This window comes from Mchenga conophoros, linkage group LG7 (genome assembly GCF_057382185.1).
Source record: "Mchenga conophoros isolate Kocher_MC1m ecotype Shallow Benthic linkage group LG7, M_conophoros_male_GT1.1, whole genome shotgun sequence".
NCBI classification, from domain to species: Eukaryota; Metazoa; Chordata; class Actinopteri; order Cichliformes; family Cichlidae; genus Mchenga; species Mchenga conophoros.
Window position 1 is genome coordinate 21,818,761 of NC_140532.1, and position 26,276 is coordinate 21,845,036.

The following is a 26,276-nucleotide window of genomic DNA, read 5'->3' on the forward strand; positions in this document are numbered from 1 at the left end:
CTTGATTAGCTTAGTTTTTTCCTTTTTTTCTGTCTCTGTTTTGCATCTGTTTTCTCGCTTCGTCTCCTCGCGTTCATACATTGAGCACACACTGATGCAGACACGAACATATAGACGCACACGCGCACAGACTAATCATAGCGTGTGTTTTCCTGTGCTGTGGTCGCAGCAGGCGTTGACCATGAAGCAGAGTTCAACAGTAAATCATCCAGACTGTGCCGCCCTGCTTATTAATCTCTTTCAAACATAAACAGAAAGCACACGCACAAACTGCGTGGGGCTTAGCACATGCATGCAAACAGATGTGCGACGGGCAAGTGTCCTTTTCACATACATCGTACCAGTGCATTTATCACTTCTTTTTGTTAATGATTGTGAGTGACAGTTTCTGTTAGGGCTGCTCACTTCAATCATTTCAGGAAGTGGATTTTCCCCCTTCAGACTTTAAACTGGAAGTATTTCCCACAGCAGAACGATTGAGGATGAAAGCTCTGTCATTATCATTCTGAATTGCAGTTTCGATTTACATTTCGGGAAATCAAAGGAGATCTCACTGCCAGTCCACTCTCCGCCTTTGCCTCCTTTTAGTTTTTTTTGGTAGTTACCATTGTGTGTCAACCACTGCAAGACTGGCACACATTAAAGACCAACAGGGGTCTAAAAGATGGATGTGCAGGGGAAGCTGTTGCTTGGTATGAAAGTGAAAGGCCTGGAAAAAGAACGACATCAACCTTACTTAAACCTTGTTTTGTTGCTTCTTTCTTCGGGCTGCTTTGTCCCGGTTGGCTCGCTGAATGTGTGTCAAGTTCTGTTTTTAAATGAATCATCACAGAGATCAAAGCCTGATTCTGGAGCAGGGTTTTACTTTTTATTAACCGTGTTATTCCTGAGCTGTAGTATTCACCCAGAAGCCACAATCAATTATCCGACGCCCACACCGTTCTCCCCCGCTCCCCTTCTCCCCCACCCTTTTACTCTGCTGGCTTTTATGAAGTAATTTATCATCGCTCCAAAATACTGATTGCATCAGCCGGAAAATTTACCGTTGCTACCACTTTATCCTCTCTGAAAAATCTTCTTATTTTCTGCCATATCTTTATCTGTGGACTTGTTTCCTTCTTTTTTCTCTTTTCACTTAGTTTTCCCCATTTTTTTCTCTTTTCATCATGTCCTCTCTCACAAATGATCATCCCTTCTTCATACTCTTTTGGTCTTTTTTGTTTTGTTTTGTTTTATGTCTGAGCTCTGTCTTCTTTCTTGTCCCTCCCTTTCGTTTGTATCTCTGTGGTGCATTCCCTTTCCTTGTTGCCTCTCCTGTTGCCTCTCCTCTCCTCTGCCTAACTAACCAACCCAGCGAGGCCCATCAGACTGCTAATGAGAACCTGAATGAGTCCTCCAGGGGTCTCTAATGATAGTTTCTCTCTATGTGTGTGTGTGTGTGTTAGCAGAAATGCCCACAGACTCCCACAAGCAGTGACTGTGTCTGTTTTCAGTGTTGCAGTGTTTGCCTTCAGAGGAATTTGGCAGTTTAGTGCGTGACTGACGTGTCTGACTGTGAGTTTTAACTGCGTGTTTGTGTATTTGTGTGTGTGCCCCTTTTGCAGGCCCCTTCCTGTGCCTCATGGCCTCTGTTACAGTGCTGTGATTGGTAGCTTTCCCTTCATATGTCAACATATTTCAACATATTTTTTTAACTTTTCTTCAGAGCTGGTAGATATAACATCTACTGAAATCTGAATGCTAACCCTAACCTGTTGATACTTGGTTTATCTTACAGGTGTAAACTGTTAATCATAGCTTGCCAGCACCTTGTACCTGTGCGTGCTGATATGTAATCCTTTCTGTTTTCTCTTCAGGCCTTTGGGAATGCTAAGACGGCCCATAACAACAACTCCAGCCGCTTTGGGAAGTTCATCCAGGTCAACTATCAGGAGAGTGGCACAGTCAGGGGGTGAGAGATGCATGCTGACATATAAAACACATCTATAGAAGCCATATCTAGAGCTGGACCGATATTATTTGCCAGTGTATCGGCATTTATGAGACAGAGGGCGCTCTGCAACTTAGCTGTTGGCAACATGTGCTTGGAACACCACAAACAAAACAACGAGCTGATCCGAGCAGAGTCGGGCAGTGCATCAAGCGATCCACGACTTTTGACAATAAAACAAGATTACATGTCCTCGCTGTTTAAAGGAAGCAGCCGAAAGTAGCTTATTGTCATATTGTGTTAATAAAGAGTCATAAATTACTACATGCATGAAATGTTAGTTAAAAGCTTTTTGTTTAAAACAAAAAAAAAATATTGGGCCATTTATATGATTTTAGAATCATAGGCTGCTGGGGGATTCCCATGATGCATTGAGCATTTCTTCTTCAATCACCTTTCTCACTCACCATGTGTTAATAGACATCTCTGCATCAAATCATTACTTGTTATTAATCTCTGGCTCTCTTCCACAGCATGTTTTTTATCCTGTTTTCCTTCTCTCACCCAAACCGATCACGGCAGGTGGCCCCGCCCCTCCCTGAGCCTGAGGAGGAGGTTTCTTCCTGTTAAAAGGGAGTTTTTCCTTCCGACTGTCGCCCAAGTGCTTGCTCATAGGGGGTCAAATGATTTCTGGTTTTTTTCTCTGTATGTATTATTGTAGGGTCTACCTTACAATATAAAGCTCCTTGAGGCGAGTGTTGTAATTTGGCGCTGTATAAATAAAACTGAATTGAATTGAATAGAATCACCAAATATTGTTATCAGTCTTAAAAATCAATATATCGTTCCAGCTCTACTAGATACACATTTCATGTTGTTTTACTCGTTTTTTGTTTTTTTTTTTAATCAAAAATTTGTTTTGTTTTGTTTTCTTATTTTTGTCTGTCACTTTTGGTCAACAGCTTTTGTTTTTAAAGGTGTTATAAAAATGAATCTGACTTGAGAAATAATTTAATAACAGATATAATAGCAGAATAATGCCTACAATTTATGTATATTATTATTATTAACTTTATATATCTCTTAATATTGTGCTATGATTTATAAATATAAACATGTAAGTTACAAAAAACAACATTCAGCCATTATTGACGTGCGATTATGTAAATTCTCATTTGACAAACTATTAAAAACCACAATTCAGATAATTATACCTCTTACCTCTTCCTATTGTCTGCTAATCTGTTAAAACGCCCTGTTTAGGATGAGTATGGCAAAAAAAAGCACATTCAGTGTCCATGTGATATTGAAACATTGTTCATTTCTGATCATAATTACAGCAGCTTGTTCTTAAATTACTCTTGTGACTTAGTGCGGCTGCATTTATGTTTATTTCCAGCGCATACGTAGAGAAGTACCTGCTGGAGAAATCACGTCTGGTGTACCAGGAGCACAATGAGAGGTGAGTGCAGATCACATATTGTTTGTTTGTTTGTTTGTTTGTTTGTTTGTTTGTTTGTTTGTTTTTCTTCTTCTTTTTTTGCTGGATAAACCCATACAGACATCATTAGAAGATTTGTCATCTGCAGCACTTGGCTCACTTTCCACATTGTTTCATCAGTATGGATCGCTGTTTTATCACACCTAGAATGACTCAGCAGCAGCTCTCATGCTTTTGAATGTAAATAACATCTTGTTAATCAGAAAGAATCCAAGTCTTTGCTTTGTGTGGATTTAAAATCCATCAAAAATAATCTGTTTAACTTTGACTCCACCTTTAACGGAAATCCAATTTTTCCTGTGAACATTTCTAAAAGGTGAAAATAACGAACTTCAATAAGCGCAGCTAGAGGTGGTGCAGCCATAAATAATCTAAATATGATACATGAAACACTGAGACACTTCCACTTGCCTGAAAGCTAAGATCTTAAATGCGTATCTTTTCGCTCACATGCTCTTTGTCTAAGAAACTCAATGCTGAAATAGTCTTCATTTCCCCTGCAAGGATATATCAGGTGGCCATCTGACTGAAACCTCTGCCCTTTGTTTAACTCTCAGGTTTTCCTCTGAGTTTAGGCATTTATTGACACAGAATGGGACAAATACTGTGATACAGATTTCGAGATATTACATAAGGAGTCATATTTCCTGTCCAGTATAACAGTGTAAAACTGTCTATTTTTACTTTTTATACGTATAAACACACTCACATGTGTATGAAGAACTCATCTACCTGACGTTGGGCATATGCACGCACATGCACGTGTCTCCACCTGCACCTACATCCTATAAATAGCTTTACTTGCCTCAGGTAACACAGAGACACACCCTAACAGTTCATCATATCGCTCCCAGGTGACAGTAAAAAAAAAGCCACTGATCCCACCAGCATAATAGCTTCATGCGTGGGGAGGAGGGGAACTGTCCAACAGTCATCTAATCGCTCTAACCCTGACTGGTCTGGGCTTTTTGTTTCATCCTGATGACAGGCTCTGGCGGCCATATTGATAGGATAGAAACTAAAGTCAGGACCTCCCAGACGGTTCATCCTTGAACCACAGAGGTGGGGGAGAAGGATGATAAACTGCAAACTATCTTAAATCTTAAAGTCGGTTCAGTGGCAGGTTGCCTTTGTACGATCCCACCGGAGAGGAAAAAGCACTAGGGAGTGAACTAGCTGAACTTTCCAGGGATACTGTTGGGGCTTAATGACTCTGCAGAAACTACAAGGGAGGGGGCTTTACTGTATTCAAGAGCCGTCACGCAAATCCCAAGTGTGGATACTGTTTTTGCTTGTTGGTATTTTTTGTTATTGTTGTTATCTTATAAGTTGCCCCTGTTTTATGTTGTCTAACGCATTGAATGAGAGACCCCATTTTTCCCACATTATTTTCTTCTTCCTGCCGGTTAAATGCAGAACTGAATTTAAAATTCTTTTCCTCTCATACACAATCTTGAATAATCAGGCCTTTCTTCTGTGGAACCAGAAGATGATTTTGGAGACATGCACCCTGGAATCTTTCGTGTGGAATCACAAATGAACTTAAACTGAAGATTTAATACTTAATACAGTGTTCAGCTGATAGCCACCCATTTATGTTTCACTGCTTCATTCAGGCATTCAAGTCATTCATTGGTGTATTTGAATGAGAGCCTGATGGATTACATAAGTTTTCTGGGCAAAGCCATGGTACCTTACCTACATGAACTCTGCTTTTCTGGTCTTACAAAAATAAAAGCCCAAAAAATACTGAAAGCAGTCGATCACGAGGTTTGCTACTTGATACTGTATTCTGGTCAGCGGTTAGTGTGAAGAAAAACTCTGTGGCAAAAAAAAGGTTGTAAAACAGTTCTTTGTGGAAGGTCAGAAAGAATAATTTGGGGTTGAGTGCATTTGTTTCTTTTGTGTTTACGGTTGCGTTCAGGGCAAATGACGAGTAACCTTTGCCCTGTAACAGCTGGATTCATTAAGCAACTTTATCTGGATTCATCTGGATAACTCATTACTGCCAAGTCCATGTATTATTTACCAAACCTGTATATATGCAGTTCATGAAGCTCAGAGTAAAATATCGCAATATTTTGGAATCGGATGTAAAGATTATGTAATAGCATCTTTTATTTGAGAGGTGCGATGATAGAAAACGTGAGCTTACAGGTTGGGAGTCTTTAATATCCTCCGTGGGTTTTATAAGTTTCCACCACTCCATCAAACAGTAAGTGTCCCTCTGCAGAGAAGGGAAACTCGTTTCCAGCTGTAATAGAATTACCTCTCAGCGCACTGGCCAAAGCCCCAGCCTTTGTCACGGTTAATCACAACTCGTTACCTTGAGCCCACACACCACACTGCCGCTTTGTTTGTCTTGAAATGTGAGACCGCCGGGTCAGAGGGGTGACTTATCTGTTACATGTTGCAGGTTTGTTTTAAGAAATGTTCCGCAGATAACGCGAAAGGAGTCTCCTCCTCAGGGGCCGTTTCGGCACAGCGGGGAGATATGAAAGCTGCTGTCCTTAGTTCACCTCTGAGGAAATTTAAAAGAAATTAATACAAGAAAAATAAATCTTTTTCTTTTTTTTCCTTCTTCACCGTCTAACTCAGGAGTATCAAACATAAGGCCCAGGGCTCGGAATCGGCCTGGCAAGAACTCCAATCCGGCCCACTGGATGCGTTTGGAAAATATAAAGGGGGGCATAAATTTTAGACTGTAATCAAGTAATAGATAAACACTTAAAACAAAGAAAAATTCTTGCTTCTTTTCAGTATTTACTACAGACATTTCTATTTTTGTACAACGTGTCCACAGTTAAATAATAATTAACAAAATTGTGCTGTTTTAAAACTACAGGACAGTCAGGCTTTTTCTGTAATTTTACACATATATTTCTTACAGTTTAAGCACATTTATATCAGCAGCAATTCTTTATCATGTACAAAAACTGACATATACAGTTGAAAAATCACTTCTTTTTCTCATACTGAGGTATCCAAGGGATTAAACGTACAGTTAAACTTCTTTACACTGACAGAAATGGGATTTTCTCCAGTCTGGCCCACTTAAGATCAAAGTGAGTTGGATGTGACCTACGAAAAATATAAAGAAGTTTGACATCAGTGCTCTAATGTGTTTCTGTGTGTTTCTGTAGGAACTACCATGTGTTTTACTACCTGTTGGCTGGAGCCAGTGAAGAGGAGAGGAAGGCCTTCCACCTGCTCAAACCTGAGGAATATCACTACCTCAACCAGGTCCGCACACAAAAACACACACGCCCAAACATAGATACAAATAGCAAAGTGGGTGCTGCTTTCTAGAAAAGCTTCACGTTATTCTATTATATTTTATTATCTGGCAAGTCATTCAAATCCAGTTTCTGTCTGTTAAAATATGAATCGATTAAAGCTCCAGCAGCACTTGAAATGTGAAGAAACAGCTTTATTAATTTGACTGATAAGCTTTGGATAAAGGCCTCAATTTGGTTCATCACCAAACAGGTTACAGTGAACATTTTAAACAGCTTACGTAAAACAACCAATCATATATGTCCAACTTAGACAGTCATCAGTGAGGCACGAATAAGGATGGAGTGAGCACGTGCTTGTGGTTTAATGCACATCATTGCCAATGGAAACCAACACTGGTTTTAGAATATCTCATTGCCTGCTATATTCAGTTTACATGTAGTAAATAGTATGTAGTGTGATCAGTAAAATGTGTGATCTTATATTAAAATAATAATATAACTGATGGCATTTTGGGAAAAAATTAAAAGACTTTTTTTTTTAAATTACACATAAACAGCCCATCAAAATGATACAACTATGAAATATAAATATCTAACATGAACATCAAGTAACCTTCCTCACTTAAGGCAGGATTATCCACAAATCCTAATTTACCGTAGCCTAATGCAGTACTATAGCACTATAGACAGAAATATGTCTGTAGACTTTGTCAGGATGTATTTATTATCAGATATAATCAGATATATCCGGACCTCTAATTTAAAACAACAAAAATTCAGATATAAACAATTTCCAGATGAGATAATGAGTTACAAATGAAGACACAATCATTATAGCAGGGATGGAAAGCTTGAGTCTACAAAGATTTTAAACTGATAGCATGTTAACCGATGCACATCAAAGCCTTTTTTTAAAAGATGTAGGGCAAAAAAATGCTAATTTTATGTAAATGATTCATAAAAAAAAGCAAATATTCATCCCAAATGAAAACCGGGTTAAGTTATTATTGATTAGTAAAGCTGAAAAATCTCTGCTGGATCTTATTTACTCACTTAACTCAACTGGGACACATACATATCTTTGACTGCCAGAAATTCAACTCTTTTTCTCACATGTATGTGCGGCCGAGTGTGCATACATGCCTGGTCACATGCCAAAAGCCCCCCCCCCGTGTGTATCTTTTGCAGTACATCTGTGTGTTTTGGCAGCTGATGTGTGAGGATTCATATTCCCTCATGCCATGAAGGTAGCACACTGGAAAGATGAAAAAAAGATTCTCTCTCCTCATCTGCCCAAAAAATAAAATTTTTCTCCCCCGTTCTCTTTAATCTCCCCAACAACAACAGCAACAACAACCCCCTCTTGTTAGCTGCCAGCTTACTTTGCAGCTCTGTTTCCATGGCAACTGCAAAACTCACGACTCAGTCTGGCGCTGACGAGGACTCACGCAGAGGCTGCCGGCAGTCGTGTAGTGGTGCGCACTTACGCACACGCCGATGTCACAGAAGAGCAGAGCGATTGTGCGTACTTAGCTCTTTGTGTTACTCTGTGTTTCTCGGTGGATTTGACTGAAGTACATTTGCTCAAATACTTCAAAGCTGTGCCCCCTCTTTACTGTGCAGTGCACTTAACTTACTGTGATTTTGAGAGTGTAGATCTGCTGACTGAAGCCAGTGTGAAAGTGCCTTAAACATCAGTTCTTTCAGTGGCCAGAAAGGGATGTCTCCTCTGCTTGCAACAACACCACTGGTTTCCTTATAAGACGCCTACGAGGAAACCTTTAGTGTGCAGAATTGCTACTTCCAGGTCGTATTGAGCAGAACACAAAGTTAATTTTGTGGATTTAACTGGTAAATTTTATGGTCATTGAATCAGAACGGAAAGCGATCCAGGATATTGTCATCAGCTAACAATCTGCTGCTAGCCAGTCTTTTTTGGTGAGTCTTGTTCCTCAGCTCAAGGCTTCCTAACTAGACTTCATTTACCACTGAGTTACATCGTGGTGGCTACGTCTGTTCTGTATGTCTTAGCACGTGTCAGTCAAAGCAGCAACATTTCATAACTTTAAGACTTCACAAAATCTAAACTATTGAGTTCCAGTGGTCTATCCGATATCCCTGTGTTGGTATTGTTCCTATATCATCATAACAATGCTGGTCCAGGATCAGCATTGCAACTGACCAATCACTTTATCTGAACAATTAGTTGGCATTAGCCAAGAAGTTAGCTGATGCTAGCACGAGTAAATTTAGCTTATAGCAAACCTTACTCAGTAATATATTTGCTACACTGCTAATTATTAAAGAAAACACTTGTTTACTTTTTGTTTTAGAAGAGAGTTTTATATAAACAGGCATTTTTCCCCTTTTTCTGCCATGTTGTGATGTCAAGGCTAAGACATCACAGCGTAGTTTGTCCATCCACGATGATCACTGCAAATGACAATGTTATGATGGTATGGGATACCATCATAACATCATAACGGATACACTGTCCCAATGTTAGGAAGGGTGTTTTTGACACTTGCACACTGGATTAATTTCTGCTTATAGCTTTAGTTACTAATTCCTTTACTGATTGTGATTTACACATTAGAAGGTGTTGCAGTGTGATACAGATTTAAGCTTAAAGTTAATGTTTAGGATAACTTAGGATAAATAAATCACTAACTTAACCAGTCTGAATTTTAAAAAAAGCAAAATGATTAAAAACACAACTATAACATTAAGGAATCAACAGCATTTATCCAGTTGTGCTATGATAGTATTGTAGTAGTTTTAATTTAGATAGGAAACGCTTTCAAAATTGTAATTAATTAATATTTGCCACTACTTTTACTTACATAAAATATCTAACTACTTTTTGCACCACAGATGGTGTGTTTTTTTTCCAATGCCAAACCCTGATGAGGTCATCGGGGTTTCATTTTCGTGACTCTGTGGATGTGTGTCTGTTTTCGTGAGATTCTTTTTCTCCCCTCACGTCTTAACAGTATGCGTCATTGCTTCCTCAGTCTTTTTAAAGATTGCATTTTCATACTGTACGTATGTGTAACTCAAGCCTTCTTAACCCGCTCTGCCTTACTTCCAGATGACAAAGAAATCGCACAAACTCTACTGGGACAATTACTATGAGAGTGAGCTGGTCAGTATCGTGTGGATGACAAGCTGTTTGTGTACGTCTGTGTCCATGGGTGTGTCGTGGTACACTGGGTTTTTGGTGCCAGTCTTAGTCTTGTTCTTTCTTGGCTTTCCACACCCGCCCGCTTTCAGTGAAAAAGATGGAGGCGACCTGGGCTGACCTCCGCCGGTTGTGCTCTAAAATGTTTAAAGGGATTCCTTAGTGTAATCTTTTGACTGTATTTGGCTGTTCCGTCTCAAGACGTTTGCTCTTTGTACTTTGTCCAGTAACTCAAGGTTTTTGCCTGTTTTTCAAAGTAAATGAATCTCTTTCTCTCGTTTAAAAAAAATAAAATGACGGGTGACGACATGCTTATTAACAGTATTCGGACAATAAGGCATCCCTTTAAACTTGTCCTTTGGCTTTTGCGTGCTTTGCTTTTGGGGAATAGGTGACAAATTCAACACTACCATCTTTAAAGGGAAGGTTCAGGATCTTAATGTGAGTATGACAGAAGTTTTGCAGTTTTGGTTTGTTATCACAGAGCCACAAAAACTGCTGATATTGATAGCATCGATTGCTTACCACAGTAAGGAGGGAAAGGAGTAAGAAGAACCTTCAAGCACTCAAAAGTGTCGCTGATCCAAATGATACTAGTAACCATGTTCAAAACGAGAAGCAGACTTGCAGCAGCGACACTTTCCATCAATGTTAAACAAGCATTTGTGGTGAGGGCCTTCAAGTACGTTGACTAGGATGTAAATTTAACATAATTTCATGCTTCGTGGTAACATTAAAGATAGGGCAAGCGCTAACCTGAACAATTGGTAAAATACTCCTAAGTCTATTAGTCAGCTTGAGCAGTGGTCGATTAGCTTCACATCCTGAAACTTCCCTCTAGCTGTGTGGTCCGTTTTATGTGTGTTTGTGTGTGTTTTTGCCGTTTCATTGGTCTCTGAGCCTGCCCGCTGTCTTGCCAGCCTCCACCTGAAGTGAGTAATGTTTGGTCAGTGGGATTTGTTGTGTTTGTTTAAAGGCCCCTGTATCTGCTAATGGGAGATTATGTTACTTAGACTTTGCTGGCGAGCAAACACTTGACATGAGAGTTGGTCAGTATAAATACGACCTGTGGACTTACTGTATTTCACTCTTGACTTTGGCTTTTTCAACTCTTTGTTTCTTAGCTCTGAAACATTTCTTTTTGTTATGAATGAAAACAAATATTTTGAGTATTCTCTAAAAAGCTCTCATTGGCGTTGTGAATCCCTATTAATTTTACAAGCTAATGGACTTTTCTCATACCACACCTGCAGAATATCCTTTACTTCATATCTTGCTTGGAGGCATTTAACAACATAAAGTACAGCGATAGCACACATTTATACTCAACTTGTTTTTGTCTTTAAACGGCTATAATCTGTTACTGCACGCCCATAACAAAGTCATGATAAAATAACGTGATATTTACAATCCCCATATATTATTACCTGCATGCCTGTATGTTGTCAGTACAAACAATGGCAGTAAGAAACATTGTTGTAAATATAGCTCTAGGTAATATTATTATTACTTTGAACTTCAGATCAAACTGTTGACCTTGAAGGTTAGTTCAGAGGTAAAACGTGACATATTTTAAGTCTTACTGTACTTTGTGCATGTTGGCAATACACACCACACTACGAATCGTACTTTAGTTTTTAGGCTTTTTTGTCAACCATGAGCTCAAACACCAGAAACATAAGCTCCTTGGCTGAGGTAGCATACTTAACAACTGCTTATAAGAAGAATCATTTAAGTCATGCTGAACATGTGGCTTTTGCTGCAGGAGTGGTTTGAGAAATTTCTGTTGAGGTTTTTAAGATACGATTTGTGTTCCTCTCTTCATTTGATTCATGCTGTATCTCTGCATCATTTGCACCATTTACAGTAAATGTTATGAAGCCACGTTAATTACTGTGCTACGCTTCTGAGGCCATTGGATTTTCAAGAAACTGGTGCAAACACGAGATCCTACAAGGATCCAAGAAGCCAGGCGTGAAACTATGACGTTGTTGCTGAACCGGACCAGTTAGCAATCTTCCATGAAATTGGTTTCACTTAAGTGTAGCTTTTTTAATCTTAGATTTAATAGACTGTTTTTAATTAGATTTCTTTCTTTTATTATATTTTTTGCAAGGGAAGCAAAAAGGCATACTGTTAGGCCCTAACCTCTGTACACCATCACCAATTTTAGATCAAACCATCAACATGTGATTGAAGTTTGGACTTAACTCAAGGGTTTAACCAAAGGTTTGTAGTAACTGTTTAGGAATTACAGCCATTTTCATTCATAGTCCCCCATTTTCAGAGGCAGAAATTGCAAAGGGAAAATTGACTGAAAAGCGGTTTCATGGCCTGTTCCCTCTTTATTTCATGAAGCAGATAAACGATCTGTAGTTAATTCCAAGTGTTAATCTAGCGTTAGGTAGCTGTTCATTGGACCTTTAAATGCCAGTGATGGCATGAGGAAGGCCGTCATTAGCCAGGAAAAAAACAGAAACCCCCCCCAGAAAAACATAACAAACTTTACGAAGAGTGACTGCACCGGCCAGCTCAGCAGTACCAAAAGTGCTGAAAGCCCACAAAGGACTAAAGTGCATGATCGCAGAATTCTTTGCATGGTAATGAAACCAAGAAAAGAATGTGGTGGTATACAGAGGTAATGTTACCAAAGTCCAAATACTTAGAGAAGCTGACTGTCTTTTTCATTATGATCCATTACTTGGAAGCTTTGCTTTAGTAAATGGCTCCTTTCTGTTATTACTTTCTCGCACAATCCTCCCATCTCACTGTTTGCTGACACACTGTCTCTCCCAGAGGTCATTGAATGACCTCATGAGAGACCCCACCACCCAAGGAGATGATGTCAGTGTCTACACACACACACACACACACACACACACACACACACACACACACACACACAGAAAGAGTGGCAGCTTTTGACAGCTGCCTGATGACCTGACCAACCCTCTGGGCCTGTTTGGCCTCTGACCTCTACCACTGGTCAATGTGTGCTGCAGTAAATAGAGACGCACTTTGAGCAGTGACAAGTGTGTACAGATTCCAGATGCAGCGTCTGGGGCTTAAAATACCACTTAAACAATGAATGTGAATGAAAAATCTGAGTATTTAACTAAAGATCCTAAAGACCAAACATTTTCTGGATGTTTGCATTTGATGTGTGCAGTCTGGTGTTTGGTTCTGGGTCTCGGTGGCTGCTGGTTTACATTTTGCGCTTGTTTGGGTATCTCTGGTTTTTGGCTGTGTGGAATGTCTAGAGATGGGTTGGCATGCTGATGTTTTTTGCACGGCTGGTCCATGGAATAAATCTTGACTAAAGTCATGGTAAATAACAGGAAAGCCTTGACTGGACGCACGTTCAGTTTTAACAGAATCCTCGAGCGATCTGTTAAAAAGCTTCATGTGCACAGTCAGCAGGGTTCCCGGCTTGATTTAATGCACCAGAACTGTTGCAACTGGCCTGAAATTACAATTTCAAGCTCTGAAGTGAAAATAGACTCTTTGTTTAAAATAAGTAAGAACAGATTGTTTCTTAATCATCACTTTACTGCACTCAACAATCCCTTGTTCTTTTCTCGACTTTTGTCTGAGCACCACGAGCTAAGGTTTTGGTTTTCAACCCAAGTATTCCATTGCAATTGCCAAAATTGATCTCTTTATTTTCTCAACTTCCTTCAACGTATCACATTGTGCTGTTTGGCGCCGATTTAAAACATACCCGGCAATTTGAAAACTGGCTTTTCCTGAGTCTCGATGTAGCTCGAGAAGCCTCAAAACCCCTTTGTTGCAATTGGAGAAGCTCACTGTAGAAATGCGCTGATTGTTGGCTCTGCAGTTCCTGACAAGTTCGAAGCCAAAGGAAAACAATGGAGAAGCAGATGAGCGTTGAATGGTAAAGGGTACAAGAGGCAGATCCAGAGTGTGGATTATGGGTTCCTGTGTCTTCTCTCGCCGGCCGGTCACTGTGGTATGTGCTAATTATGTGCCTGACAGAGGCTCGCTGCTGGAGCAGAGACACGCCGACTAACTGGAGGGCTCGAAGAGACAAACACACACGCTATGATTGTATACGTACACATCCTCGCGCTGCTCATTCCTTTGCTTTACTCATTAATTGTTAAAACACTTTCAAACACTGTGCGATGGCTCATGATTACACAGGAATGTACTTGTGTTCACTTCGCAGGGTTTCCCCCTTCAACAGCTGAAATAAACCCTGTAAACTGTATTTTCTTTTACATTCATTACACAAAGGAATGTGCAGTTTCTATAAATAATTGCTGTTAGTTGCTTAGCTGAGTCTGATGACCATGATTATAAAACAGTTTAAAGTTCAGTTTCTACATTGTGGTCCAACCCAGTGAATGTGCTTTTCTCATAATTAACTGCCATGTGTCACATAAACTCATGTTAGACTTGACTTATGAATCTAAAGACGCAAGATTCAACTTGAGGGAGGCTATAAAAGGCTGATGGGATATTGTCGTCACCCTGCTGGGCGGGCTGGCAGGAGGCCGGGCGAGATAGACACCCAAGTTTGCGAATGTGAGAACTCCAGAATGAAGAGACATAGGACTACTACTGAAAATCTCGGACGAGTTCAAATCTGAGTAACCTCGGCCTCAAGGTCAGGGGTCAGAGGTTACGTTTTCTGAAAATCTTATGAATCTGATAACTTGAGAATGAAGTGACGCAGGAGTTTCAAATTTATACCATAGGTGCATTTACTAGGAGGCTGAGGGTTAAACTGGCTGCTGCCATTATTTTCTATTTCCTAGGGGTGGTCTTTTGCTGCTAAACCTCATCTGCTTCAATGCTTGACGTGATGCTCTGTCTGGCCTTTTTTCTCTTATGGCTAGCATCAACATTTTGGCACAAAAAAATGCTGCTCAGTGGATATTTTCTTTTCTGACCATTCTCTGTAACCCTAGAGATGATTCTGTGCTAAAATCCCAATAGAGCAGCAGTTTTTTAAAATTTTGCAGCAACAGTCATGCTGCGTTCAAAGGCACTTGCATAAAAATTAAGTCTCTGTCGCATTTTGATTTATTGAATTGCTTCTTTGTTATTGTCTGTTTTTACAAGTAGTTGAACTGGTGTACCTAATGAAGTGTCCAATAAGTTTATAAATAGAGCACATTAGTAAGACACAAATATCTAATATTTTAATCTTTGACTTTTTGCACATACGTTAGAAAATTGCAATAATTCACAATTATTTTAATTGCATTTTTAGAAAAAGCACTTAAAATAAATCTCATCAGGAGAGCTGAGGTCTTGTTATTTTGTTATTTTGCAACTTTCTTTGATAATTTGAGGAAATCGGGCACATTTTATATTAGAAGTTCTGTGGGGAAACCCTGCTTAGTGTCACAAAAAGACAGCATGCTGTCTTTTAGCTTCTGGTACACACTTTAATAACAGATACAATATAAAGAATCTTGTTTTTGTTGAATTTATGTGCTTTGTAGTGATTATGTGTTCGTCTGTTTTTGTGTGTTTCCACCTGACACCAGCAGGACTGCTTCACAGTGGAAGGAGAAGATCTAAAACACGACTTTGAGCGGCTGCAGCTGGCTATGGAGATGGTTGGCTTCCTGCCCACAACACGCAAACAGTAAGATTAGCTGCATGGCTACAACCATTAGCTTGTAACCTGTTCTTGTGTAAAACTGAGTAAGATTAAAGAACTACAAGCCAACAGTCAGAGTCTGAACGCTTTTAGAAACTTATCTCAGTACTTTTTTATTTTATTTTATTTTTTTGAAGAAACCTATGCACTGGGACAAAAAACAGGGAATTGTCTAGCTATGATAATGTTACCACACTAAAGCAGACTAGCGCTCCCTCAGTACCCCTGCTCCTCTTGATGTTTTCACCACAAAGCATTTTTAGTCTCTCACAAGGTGCTTCAGCTTGTCTCAGCAGCTCAGAGCATGTTGTGCTTTCTTGTTTACTTTTTTACAGTCTTTCTAAGATTTAAATCACTAACTGAACTAACTGTTAGCTAAAAAAAATTATTGCAAAGTGTAATTTTTTAGCTTTAGCTAAAAAAAGAAGCGTGTATTCTTATCTTACTCTTGAAAAGAAAGCATATGAATTATATAATAAAATATATAAAAAATAAATACATTTTCCCAAATTTCCCAAAACTATTTCTATAGGGCTTCATATTAATACCTATGTTTTGTAAACCACAGTTCTTGGAAATTAATCGATAGGATTAATTACTTCAGTTTTTCAGTCCCTACAATATGTATTTAAGTATAAATACGTTTTCATGATGCCCTAATATCCACTGTAAAGCCTGCTCAGTAAGAAGGTGGAGTTTGTTGATGTGATAAAGAAAAGTACCTTTGTTCCTTTTCAGGATTTTCTCCCTGCTGTCAGCCATCCTCCACCTGGGAAACATCCGCTACAAGAAGAAGACCTACAGGGATGATTCCATCGATATCTGCAACCCAGAGGTCCTGCCCATCGTCTCAGAGCTGCTAGAGGTGAGCGGCATGGTGCAGATCGTGACATCTGTCCGCCAACACTGAATCAGCAGCATTAAAGTTGATTTGGCAGACATGAGTTTATGCTTTGAATCAATAAATGTCACAGAGCTGTGTATATCCAACATTGCTCTGTGAAAATCAAATGGAAAAATTGCACATTAAGAAATCTGAGGAATTTATGGTGCTGACTTTAGGCTGAAATGCAAAACTCTTGATACTTTGAAGAGTAATAAAAAAATGAAGAATTGGAGCAGAACTTTACCACAGGACTTGTTTGTTCTCCCAAAATTCCTTCTTTGCCGTTTTTTTATTCTCACAGACTTCATGAACTTTAAAAATAAGTAACATCCGCTCGAGCAAATAGGCGTTTTTCTATGCTCTGTTTTTGTTGAAAGCTGTGAGAAAAATGTGATTCCTCCCACAATGTGGGTTTTACAAAAAGCCTTTTAGAGAGCTGAGGATATAGGTATACAAGCACAGCTTGTGGTGACAGCGGAAGTTAAGAGGTGCTTCAGGTCCCAAAGAGCCGTCCACCCATCCAGTACTTTCACAAAGTACTGTTTGTGTAGAGGTTATTTTCAGAGCTCTTATCCTGGTCTGTTGTTGCTCTCCCACCAGGAACAATGAGTCCCTGTTACTGTCCCAATTTTAACTGCAAAGTTTAATCATATTTAAGTTATTGTAGGAGCATTTTAAATACAGATAAAAGCTTTGTTAAGGGTCATTGTGATTCATTTGTTTGTTAACAACTGTTGTTCTTTAATTCCGCTCCCTTTTAAAAACCAAAAAACGGTTGTTTTTGGCTTGTTTTGTCATTTCTTCAGCATTACACTCGGGCCATTTGTTTTCATACTGGGAGCACATTGTCTCTGAAGATGAAGTTCAAGTAGAGTTCATCCAGCCTTTGATTTCAGCAATTATATTGTAGACTGTTGCAGTAAAACTCAGACTAAAAATAGACTCAAGAATAACATTAGTTCACGCCAGGCAGAAGTCAAGCTCTGCAGCAGTCGCTGCAGTCCAGCTGATCTCAGTCCCAGCCATATCAGCTGGTGGCTCAGCTGACATCCACCTCAGCATCCAGCTGGCAAATGTTATGTTAGGATCTACTGTCTAACCTGCTTATAGTTGCTGTGCATGTGCAAGCCACTTTGCAAGCCACTTTCACCCAAGCTCTTCCTTCTGTTGGTAGCTCCACCCATCCTGTGTTTTCAACATATGCATATGGAAGGGCGTTATAGAACAAAGGAAGTCACTCTTATTTTGACTGTAGTGGCTCTGAGTAAACTACACTTTTGGTGTTAAACAAAGCAGTTGAATGTTTGTTTGTTATTCCTCCTTTTTGTAATCTAATGACTGAGATATTTTATAACCATCTTTTTGTTTTGTTAACATTTAATAATGTAAAATTAACACATTTTAAAAGATGCTCTTGTGTACATACACAGACTGTATAAGAAAGATAGCACCCACTAATTTGCAGGTGTGCTTTTAAAATCCCAACTTAAAAAGCAGAGCATCATGATCATTACCATCTTGTTTCTTAGGAACCACATGTGACCATACAGTATGTTGTCAGCTAAGGCGAGCTAGCTTGGTTAGAAAGGTTCGTCCACAAACTACATCACCCAGACGTAGATACCTACTAAACAGTGCTAACCTTTAGCAACATTTGAGTGCGGGTGAAGCCTGTTACTCTGCTGCGGGCTCTTTCACTCACCTGTTCAGTACTGCATGACTTTAAGCGTCTGTGGAATTTCAACTGCTGGTGACTCTTTAACTCTCCTGGGGAAAATAGAGACCTGCAAAAACATTTACTGGCAGGGTTTATGTGCCACACAGTGTTTATAAGTTTATGAAGTTGAGCTGCATTTGGACTCATTCTTGACGTTGAAATCAGACCATAGACACACACAAACATGCACACACACATACATAGAAAGGACAGCTGAAATACCCACATGCTGCTTGGACGTGTCATTTCCCAGTCCCTGTTACAAACTGCAACAATTAGCCGGATGCGCTTGTTGAGTCGGTGACAAAACAATGTCCGAAGTGTGCCGGAGACTCCTGTCAACAGCACAGCGGGGATGTTATGACTGTGGAGTGTTCGCCTGTAACATCCAGGCTGGTCTCTTTGTTTCCCCCAGGGATCCAGAGTGGCAGTGCGGCGAGTTGAGCCACATGTAGGCCACATGCTCAGGGGTCAGTTTTTTAAGTTCAAGTTTATTTGGATGTCTGTTATTTGATGCAGAGCCTCTGGCTGTCTGTCTCTTGGGTCTTATAAGATATTCTTAAAAAGCCACGAAGAAAGAGAAGGAAAGAAAGAAAGCACAGTGCTGACCTGAAAGATGGGCTCATAATGAATCCCTGTTTTGAGTGGATCTTAAGCATTAACATTTGTGGTGAGATGCAGTCTTTTGGTTGGATGATGGGAAAATATTATCATTCATTATGTGACCATTGAATCAGGTAGGCAGAGAAGTTTAAAGACTGTGACAGATTAGGTGATCTAAGAGTTTACGTTTAAATACTACTTGTAGTGTTATTTAATGTACACAGTCTAGAAAAATAACAGGACCTGCTGGGAATCAAGATTGAGTTTAAATATTTACCCTTTGAAGCTTGGCAGTAGAACTACAAGCTCCTTGATCTGCCTATGATTTAGATATAGATATACTGAATTAGTATGACCTATGCAAATTGGTGATGTTGTTTCATCCTTGCAAGCTTAGCTTTACGCTAAGAATCTGAATGAGTGTCTAGACTACAGACAGGCACCATCAAAACTCGTTAGCACTTATGTTTTATTGATGGTGCATGGTTTTACTTTAAGGCACTGTGTGAGAGAGTCTGTTAAATGGTTAAAGAGGTTGTTCAGGTCAGCTGAAGGAAGTCTCATGTTGAGTCATGTGAGGCTAGGACTGCTTGAAGGCAAACTCTGGCTCTAAATGAGTCCTAATTTGCATGAATGTCCAGCGTTTGATGTGTAAAATGGTTTCGGGCAGGATGAGGTATGTTTACTGCTGCACTCACTGCTGCTGTGGCATATTAATGCAAAGCACCTTTCAAAGAGAACCTTGTGTAGATTGACGCACAAATGGGAATAAAGCCAAGTGCCACTTCCTGTTTCCTGTGGAGGTGAAACAGGAAGAGGAAGTAGAGCTTGTACAGGCTGATGTACAGTTGACAGACTGGATCCTCTGAGGTCTGGAGTTGAGTAATTTGACCTAACCAGAAACATTTCTGTGCAAACTGGAAACCAGCTTACAGAGAGAAGCTTTCTGTCTGAATAAATGCGCTGAAGCCTGAAACTGCTGATGGTAATTGAATGCTAAAAACAGTTTTTCTTTTGTCTATTTTTTTCTTTTTCTTCTTTATTTTAGACATTCGCTATTTATTTTGCTTTTTAATTGCTGCATTTAGTTTTGAATATGAAAACCAGCTGTCTAACGTTTGCGTTCTGCCCTTACAATAACCAGTTGCCACAGTTTATTCTTATATCTGATGTTAACTTACTAACAGCATCAGATATTAATCTACTCTGGACATTTACGATAAGAGGATAGATATCTTTTATTGACTCCAGTAGGGAAACTCATTCTCTGCATTTAACTCATCCTTCTGTAAGTACAAGGAGCAGTGGGATCAACTCCAGATGTAAGCTTGGTCGCAGTAACAGAAGACTCAACCTTGCATGTTTTTGCTGGCAGGCAAACCTGGGGCTCCTGGAGGAAACTGCAAACTGCAAACAGAGGGGCCCTGTAAGCATCCAGGACCCTTTTTCAAACCCAAAGCAGCTATCGTGTTGTTTTGGGTTTTGATATGTAATAAAAAGATCTCCATTAGGACACAGACGGGCTACCAGGTGTCACTTTTAGCCCAGTTCAAATGATCTTTGAACCATGATAGTGTGTCTGCATAGGAGAAAACGTATGTGAGATGCATGGCACTGCGTTACTGTGTGTTTCTCCAGGCATTTGATTACAGTGAAGCATTCTGGGGATCCAACAATGTGTGCAATCTTTCAATAAACAGCACGTAGCTTGATGGGGAGGACTCTCTGTGTAGGTTAAAGTGGACCTGGACAGATCAAAAAAGGCTGCAGATTATTAAATTGTGTCTTGTCAGCAGGATGCTAAAGTACCAATAATAGTCCAGTTACCACAGACTGATTGGTTCACACATTTTTGACACTGCCTACAACAGGTTGACGATGGTCTACACTGCTTTGCATATTATTAATGCAAAATCACACTGTCAATTTAGACATTAATGGTGATAAATAATGTTGACAGGGAAAGCCTAAAGTCCTTTCAAAACAGACCTGGGCATTATACGGCCTCCTGACCACCTCCTGCCCCGTGAGTGTCCCTGACCAGCCCGCCACACATCAACAGGAAGTCAGGACTCAAACCTAAATCTTGCAGTTGTCTTGTTTCGGTTGCCAATTACTCTTTCATACACCCCCCCCCCCCACCAGAAATTCTGTTTCAGGGTGAAATCACAATATAACTTTGTTGCTTTTATTTTGAAGGCTACTGAAAGTTTTCTTTACACTCATGCATCTGCAGTCTCACTGTGGAAGCAATGGAACTGACGCTCATGAGAAGTGTGTTTTCTAGCCCCAACAGGCTTTAGCTGACACGCACAAAAAGATAGATTGATGCCGCATGCAGAGTTTTTAACAAACACATAAACTGCTAAGTATTCGTTTACTGAAGTCAGAGGTAAAGCCATCTGCTTGGTTTGTGGAGAGCAGATTACCATGTTTAAGGATTACAATTTGAATTATCATTATGAGACTAAACATTCAGAGAAATACAAGAACTTGACCGATGCAGAGTGGAAACAGTGGAAACATATTTGAACCTTTACTAGCAAAGCTGCTATGGAGTATGGTGCTAGAGTATAGGACCTGAGAGCAGGAGTTTGAGGGTTTTGGGAGAAGAATGGCAGATTTGAGAGAGAATAGAAGGCACTAGAGGTGGGAATCACCATACATCCCACGATACGATATTATCACAATACTTAACGCACGATACGATATTATTGCAATTTTTAAAAATATTTTGCAATATTCAGATTCTGTACATAAAGGTAAACTTTATCAATATTCATTTTATCTAATATCAAATTCTCACACTCAGTCTTTCTCTCATTTCAGTCAGTTTTATTGTTGACAAACTGAACGGTTTGTATTACAGTCTAGTCCAACTTAACTGAATGCAACCATCTGGTACAATTATAGCTATTCTGAACTATGCAATTTATGAAAACTATGCAGCCCATTCAGCAACTGAAGAATTTGAAAGTAAATAAACAAAATATAATTTTACATTAAATAAAAAAGTTTAAAACGTAATTAAAATAAAACGTGTCTTAAATTAAAATAAGTAAACTGTCATGTTTATTGCTGCCATAAAAAAGTTAAACATATTTGGACAGTGAAGGAATGTCAGGATTCTTGCTCAGAAAAAGGATCAACATGCTCTGAAGTCAGAGCACAAAAACTTTTTTTGTAACAAAATATCGATTTCTGCTGTCCCTGTATCGATACATTATTAGCAAAAAAAATATCACGATACTACACAGTATCGATTTTTTCCCCCACCCCTAGAAGTAGGGCTGGGCGGTATATCGAGTTTTTTTAAAAATATCGATATATTTTCATACGAGATATAAGATGTGACAATATCGTTTATATCGATATAGTCTATGTTACGTTATAATTATACTTGTGGAGCCGCAGGTTTGCCTCTCTTTCGTCCACTTTTGTCTCTACGCTGCGTTACTCGGCCTCGCCTCTCCTTCACTGAACACAACTCCGCCTCCCCCATAGCTTCACCTGCAGGCAATGACAAGATGAAAGCGGAAAATCTCCGTTAGCGAGTTACCGTGTGTGGGGCTGGGCGGCGTCAACGTGTTAGCGAGCTAACCGCGCTAACGAGCTAACCGCGCTAACGACATGCAGCCCGGAGGGGCTGCACGGCCTAAAATCCTTTCATTTTCTCAGAAATCGACAGTGCACCTTATGTATGAATTCTGGTTGTGCTTACTGACCGCGAACCGATTTTATGTGGTACACAGCGCTCAGCAATCTGTCAAAAAATGTTTTAATATGACTTTGCTAAGCTACGGAGCTGCACCGCTTGATGGATTGTCGGAGGATTATGGCTACCGAGGAGGAGCCTCGCGGAGTGATACGTACTGTGTGTGTATAAGGACCACAAATGGCACCTGTTCAGAGACGTGGTGCAGCTGTGAAATCTGTCTCTTTGTTATTATGCTCAGCGTCTATTAGTTTACATTTTGACTGCACAATTGTGAGCTTTTTGTTATGCACAAAAACAACATTGTTTTCTTTTATTTATGGACCATGATTATTTAATAAATGCTGATAATTTATTTTTGAGTAATTTCTTCATGTACAACTACGCTGTATGTAAATAAAAGTGCCCGTGTGACATCTGGGACACAGTGTGACTAAGAACTCTCTTTTTGTTCTTAACTTATGGCTTTAAAAAAAAAATATCGAGATATATATCTTATATCGCCATCCAGCTAAAAAATATCGAGATATGAATTTTGGGTCATAGCGCCCAGCCCTACCTAGAAGGCACACTTACCTGTGGCTCTACTACAGTAGGCCCACCACCTCACAGCTGAAACTTGTGTGAACCTCTAATATGCAGATGCAATATCACTGGCTCATATTTTCCTATAGAGTTCTATTCAGGATTCTTTGTGTGCAATGTCTCTGGAAAACCGTCATGCTCAGATCAGGCGGCTCTGCTGTGTTTGCTTTTACTTTTTGTCCTCACTAGGATCTAAAGGTGCTCCAAAAAAATGGCTGACTTCAGTTCAGAATCACTGGCCCCAAACTGGTGCTTACAAACTTCTGATTATTAGAGTATTAAGATCTGTGATCATGACAGGGCATCGCGCCTGTCACCAAGCAACTAATACATGGAAATGTACCAGTTGAAGACCAATCACTGAGCTGCAGAATAGGCTTTGCTCTTTGTGGAGGGATTACCAGGCAGTGTGAAATGAGGTCTGATTATGCCCCCCGCTCCCCACCAACCCACTCACTGCAGAGTTGACTTGTCCTGCCCCCCCCCCCCCAAATTTATGTCAAAGCATTTAGAGGCCACTGACAGAAATAGATCCATAATGGTATTAACTATAACATTGACACCCTTGCTCTTTAAACATGAAGACATCAGGCAGCCTTGCGATGGCTTGTTCTCACATGTATACACACACACGCGGAAACACACACACACACACACACACACACACACAGTCTCAGGAGCAGCTGTTCGGCCCACGCCCATAATCCCCGTAGATGGAGGAGATGTGTGCAGTGACATCTGCTTCTCCCAGTGTGGCCCTGTCATCGCTGGTTTGTCTGGGGCCATTTTTAGAGTGAACACAAACTCAAATGGAAAGTCATATAGTACTGTACTGAATATCATGTGTGCTGCTTTTGTGTCAGCTACGTTGGTTAAAAGCGGCAGAGATGTCAGAGTTATGGTCAGCTAAATACATACAGACAATATGTGACAAACACTACAACTGAATCAAACAATCATCTGCGTATAGGTAATAGAACCAAATGGGATTGTCTGTTTTGGACTTGCTGACATTTCATCAAATGAGTGAAAGAGTACCGATTGGGTAAACTTATAAATTAGCTGCATAGTGATACAGCGGTTAGCTTTGTAACCTCACAGCAAGAAGGTCATCAGTTTGAACCTCCCAGCCAGCTGGAGCTGAGTGTGTATGTTCTCCCTGAGCCTGTGTGGGTTTCCTCTGGGTACTCCAGTTTCCTCCCACAGTCCAAAGACACCGCTGGTTCCAAACTGTCCGCGGTTGTATGAATGCTGTGTGAATATATGGTATAATGTGGCTTTAAATGGCTGTAATAGATACCACGAGGGACATATTGGTGAAACATGCATAATGACTAAGTTTAAAAGGCCTTTATTCTGTGTACCTAGTGCAACCTCACTGTGGGAACTGTAGGATACATAGTCAGTCACCATATCTCTGCTCCCATATCTTTGCAATCTGTCTCCTGTAAATCCCCCCAGCTTTGCTGAATGTCTTATTTCATTAGTCTCCTAATCAATGTTATCATCATCATTGCCTGTAAAATAAACAGTAAATCTCATTTCAGGTTACATTTTACTGATAGAGTAGAAGTGATCCTGTGTTATAGCTATTGTGGGTGATATCCCTTTGTCATCACTGATTATTTGTTAATAAGTCCAGTAGTGAGTGCCCTGATGTCTTCCTTGAAAATGACACTTTTATTCTTGCTTTTCTTTTGTGCACAGGTGAAGGAGGAGATGCTTCTTGAAGCACTGACAACCAGGAAGACGGTGACTGTTGGAGAAAGGCTCATAGTGCCCTACAAGCTTGCAGAGGTAACCGCACCAGAGTGAGACACGTGCCCCAAATGCAGTGGCTTTGTCTCACCGTCTAAAGCTGCTAAATCTTCTATGAACCTCTAGTCCTTCGGTGCCACGACACATTTAAGAAAATGCAGCAAAACAATATTCGTCTGTTCTGCTTCTTGATGGCGCTGCTCTGTGGTGTCAGCAGGAGCGTGGCTTCATCACATCCAGTGAGTCTCAGTAAAAGCACGTTGTTGCTGAACGTTTTGTTTTGAAGTGCGTCATCTGTACTGGAGATTCTTTGTTTGTGTTTGCTTGCTTTAGAGTTTGTCTGGGGAGTTTGTTGTGGCATTCTCTTTTGATAGGGGTCTTCCTCTGCAACTTCCTGTTTCCTGTTAAGCCAAGCAGTGGCGGTTTGAGTTAACCATGTTCTTTAGACTCACAGTCTGAAGAATTTACCTCTTTGTTGCCTCTTTTGACCTAGATAAACTCCACTGAAGGGCATCAGAGTGCTGCTGAATATTAATATTCAGTGAATTTTGCTTATCTCTCCCTCCAAGCTCAGCAAAGCACTGCATAGTCCTGCTCTGTGCTTGTGGCTTCAGGGCCTTTTGTCTGAGGAAGGAAATGCTACACATTGATTGCCTGTAACCCCGTTAAGCTCCACCTCTCCATCTGATCCACAGCCTAGTTTCACCCAACAATGGTTGTTCCCACTCTCCCACACCCCCGTTGCTTCAGTCATGTGTTCTTGTCTTAGGAATGTGCAACCTCCACTGGAATATACAGCACAGAGGCCAGAAACACGATCCTGCCTCAGTCTGTTTGTCTGTCTCTTTCTCCTCCAGTCGCATATGTTTCAAAGCATAAATTCACTTATTTTTGGACTGGCTGTGTGAGACAGGCTCAGACGATGTGATCAGAACTCTATTCCTGGATTAGAGCTGCATTTCTGATTAAATGATGTTCGCTTCTGGCTTCTGGTGTTTTCCCCCTCTGTCCTTGTTGAGGTGGTCGTATCTCGAGAAGAGCAAGAGATAAAAGGATTCACGGGTACCTGCAGAAACCTTCAGGTACTATGTCATCTGTGGAGGAAGTGGTAAAAAAAATAATAAAAAAACGAAAACAACAGCAGATTAGCATTATAGGAAATCCTCAACTATCCACTCAAAGAAAGAAAAACGTGTCATATATAACATGTTACTTTTAATTTGTGCCAAGATTTATGCAATCCATGGAGACAGGGCAGACTCGGTTTATTGCTCTAATTCAGATTGCGTACAGAACATTGTTATCTATCAAGTAGCAGCACATAACAGATAATGATTACTACTTCGCACTATATATGTAGACCGCAAACATATTTTATTAAAAATATTTTTTTTAAACAATATTAAAATGTTTCATAATGATGAAATTAACATTTAACATTAGATTAATATTACATATATAAATAAGGCACAAGTTTGGACAAACTGGTGGACTTCATGCTAGCTTTAACTCTTTACCCCATAAAG

At 40.0% G+C, this 26,276-nt stretch overlaps 1 protein-coding gene across 10 annotated transcripts in view; it reads left to right on the top strand.

Annotated features, from left to right (window-relative positions):
* LOC146570074 (unconventional myosin-IXAb-like) overlaps positions 1-26,276 on the top strand; it is a 164,961-nt gene that overhangs the window by 84,866 nt on the left and 53,819 nt on the right. For 5 of the 10 annotated variants that reach the window (XM_085282873.1, XM_085282875.1, XM_085282878.1 and 2 more), the window contains exons 3-9: positions 1,857-1,951; positions 3,330-3,392; positions 6,575-6,674; positions 9,762-9,815; positions 15,371-15,471; positions 16,225-16,351; positions 24,700-24,789. In XM_085282873.1, coding sequence (XP_085138999.1) covers positions 1,857-1,951; positions 3,330-3,392; positions 6,575-6,674; positions 9,762-9,815; positions 15,371-15,471; positions 16,225-16,351; positions 24,700-24,789 — 630 coding nt within the window. The remainder of the gene's footprint in view (positions 1-1,856; positions 1,952-3,329; positions 3,393-6,574; positions 6,675-9,761; positions 9,816-15,370; positions 15,472-16,224; positions 16,352-24,699; positions 24,790-26,276) is intronic. The other 5 variants (XM_085282874.1, XM_085282882.1, XM_085282883.1 and 2 more) reach the window with 3 other exon arrangements.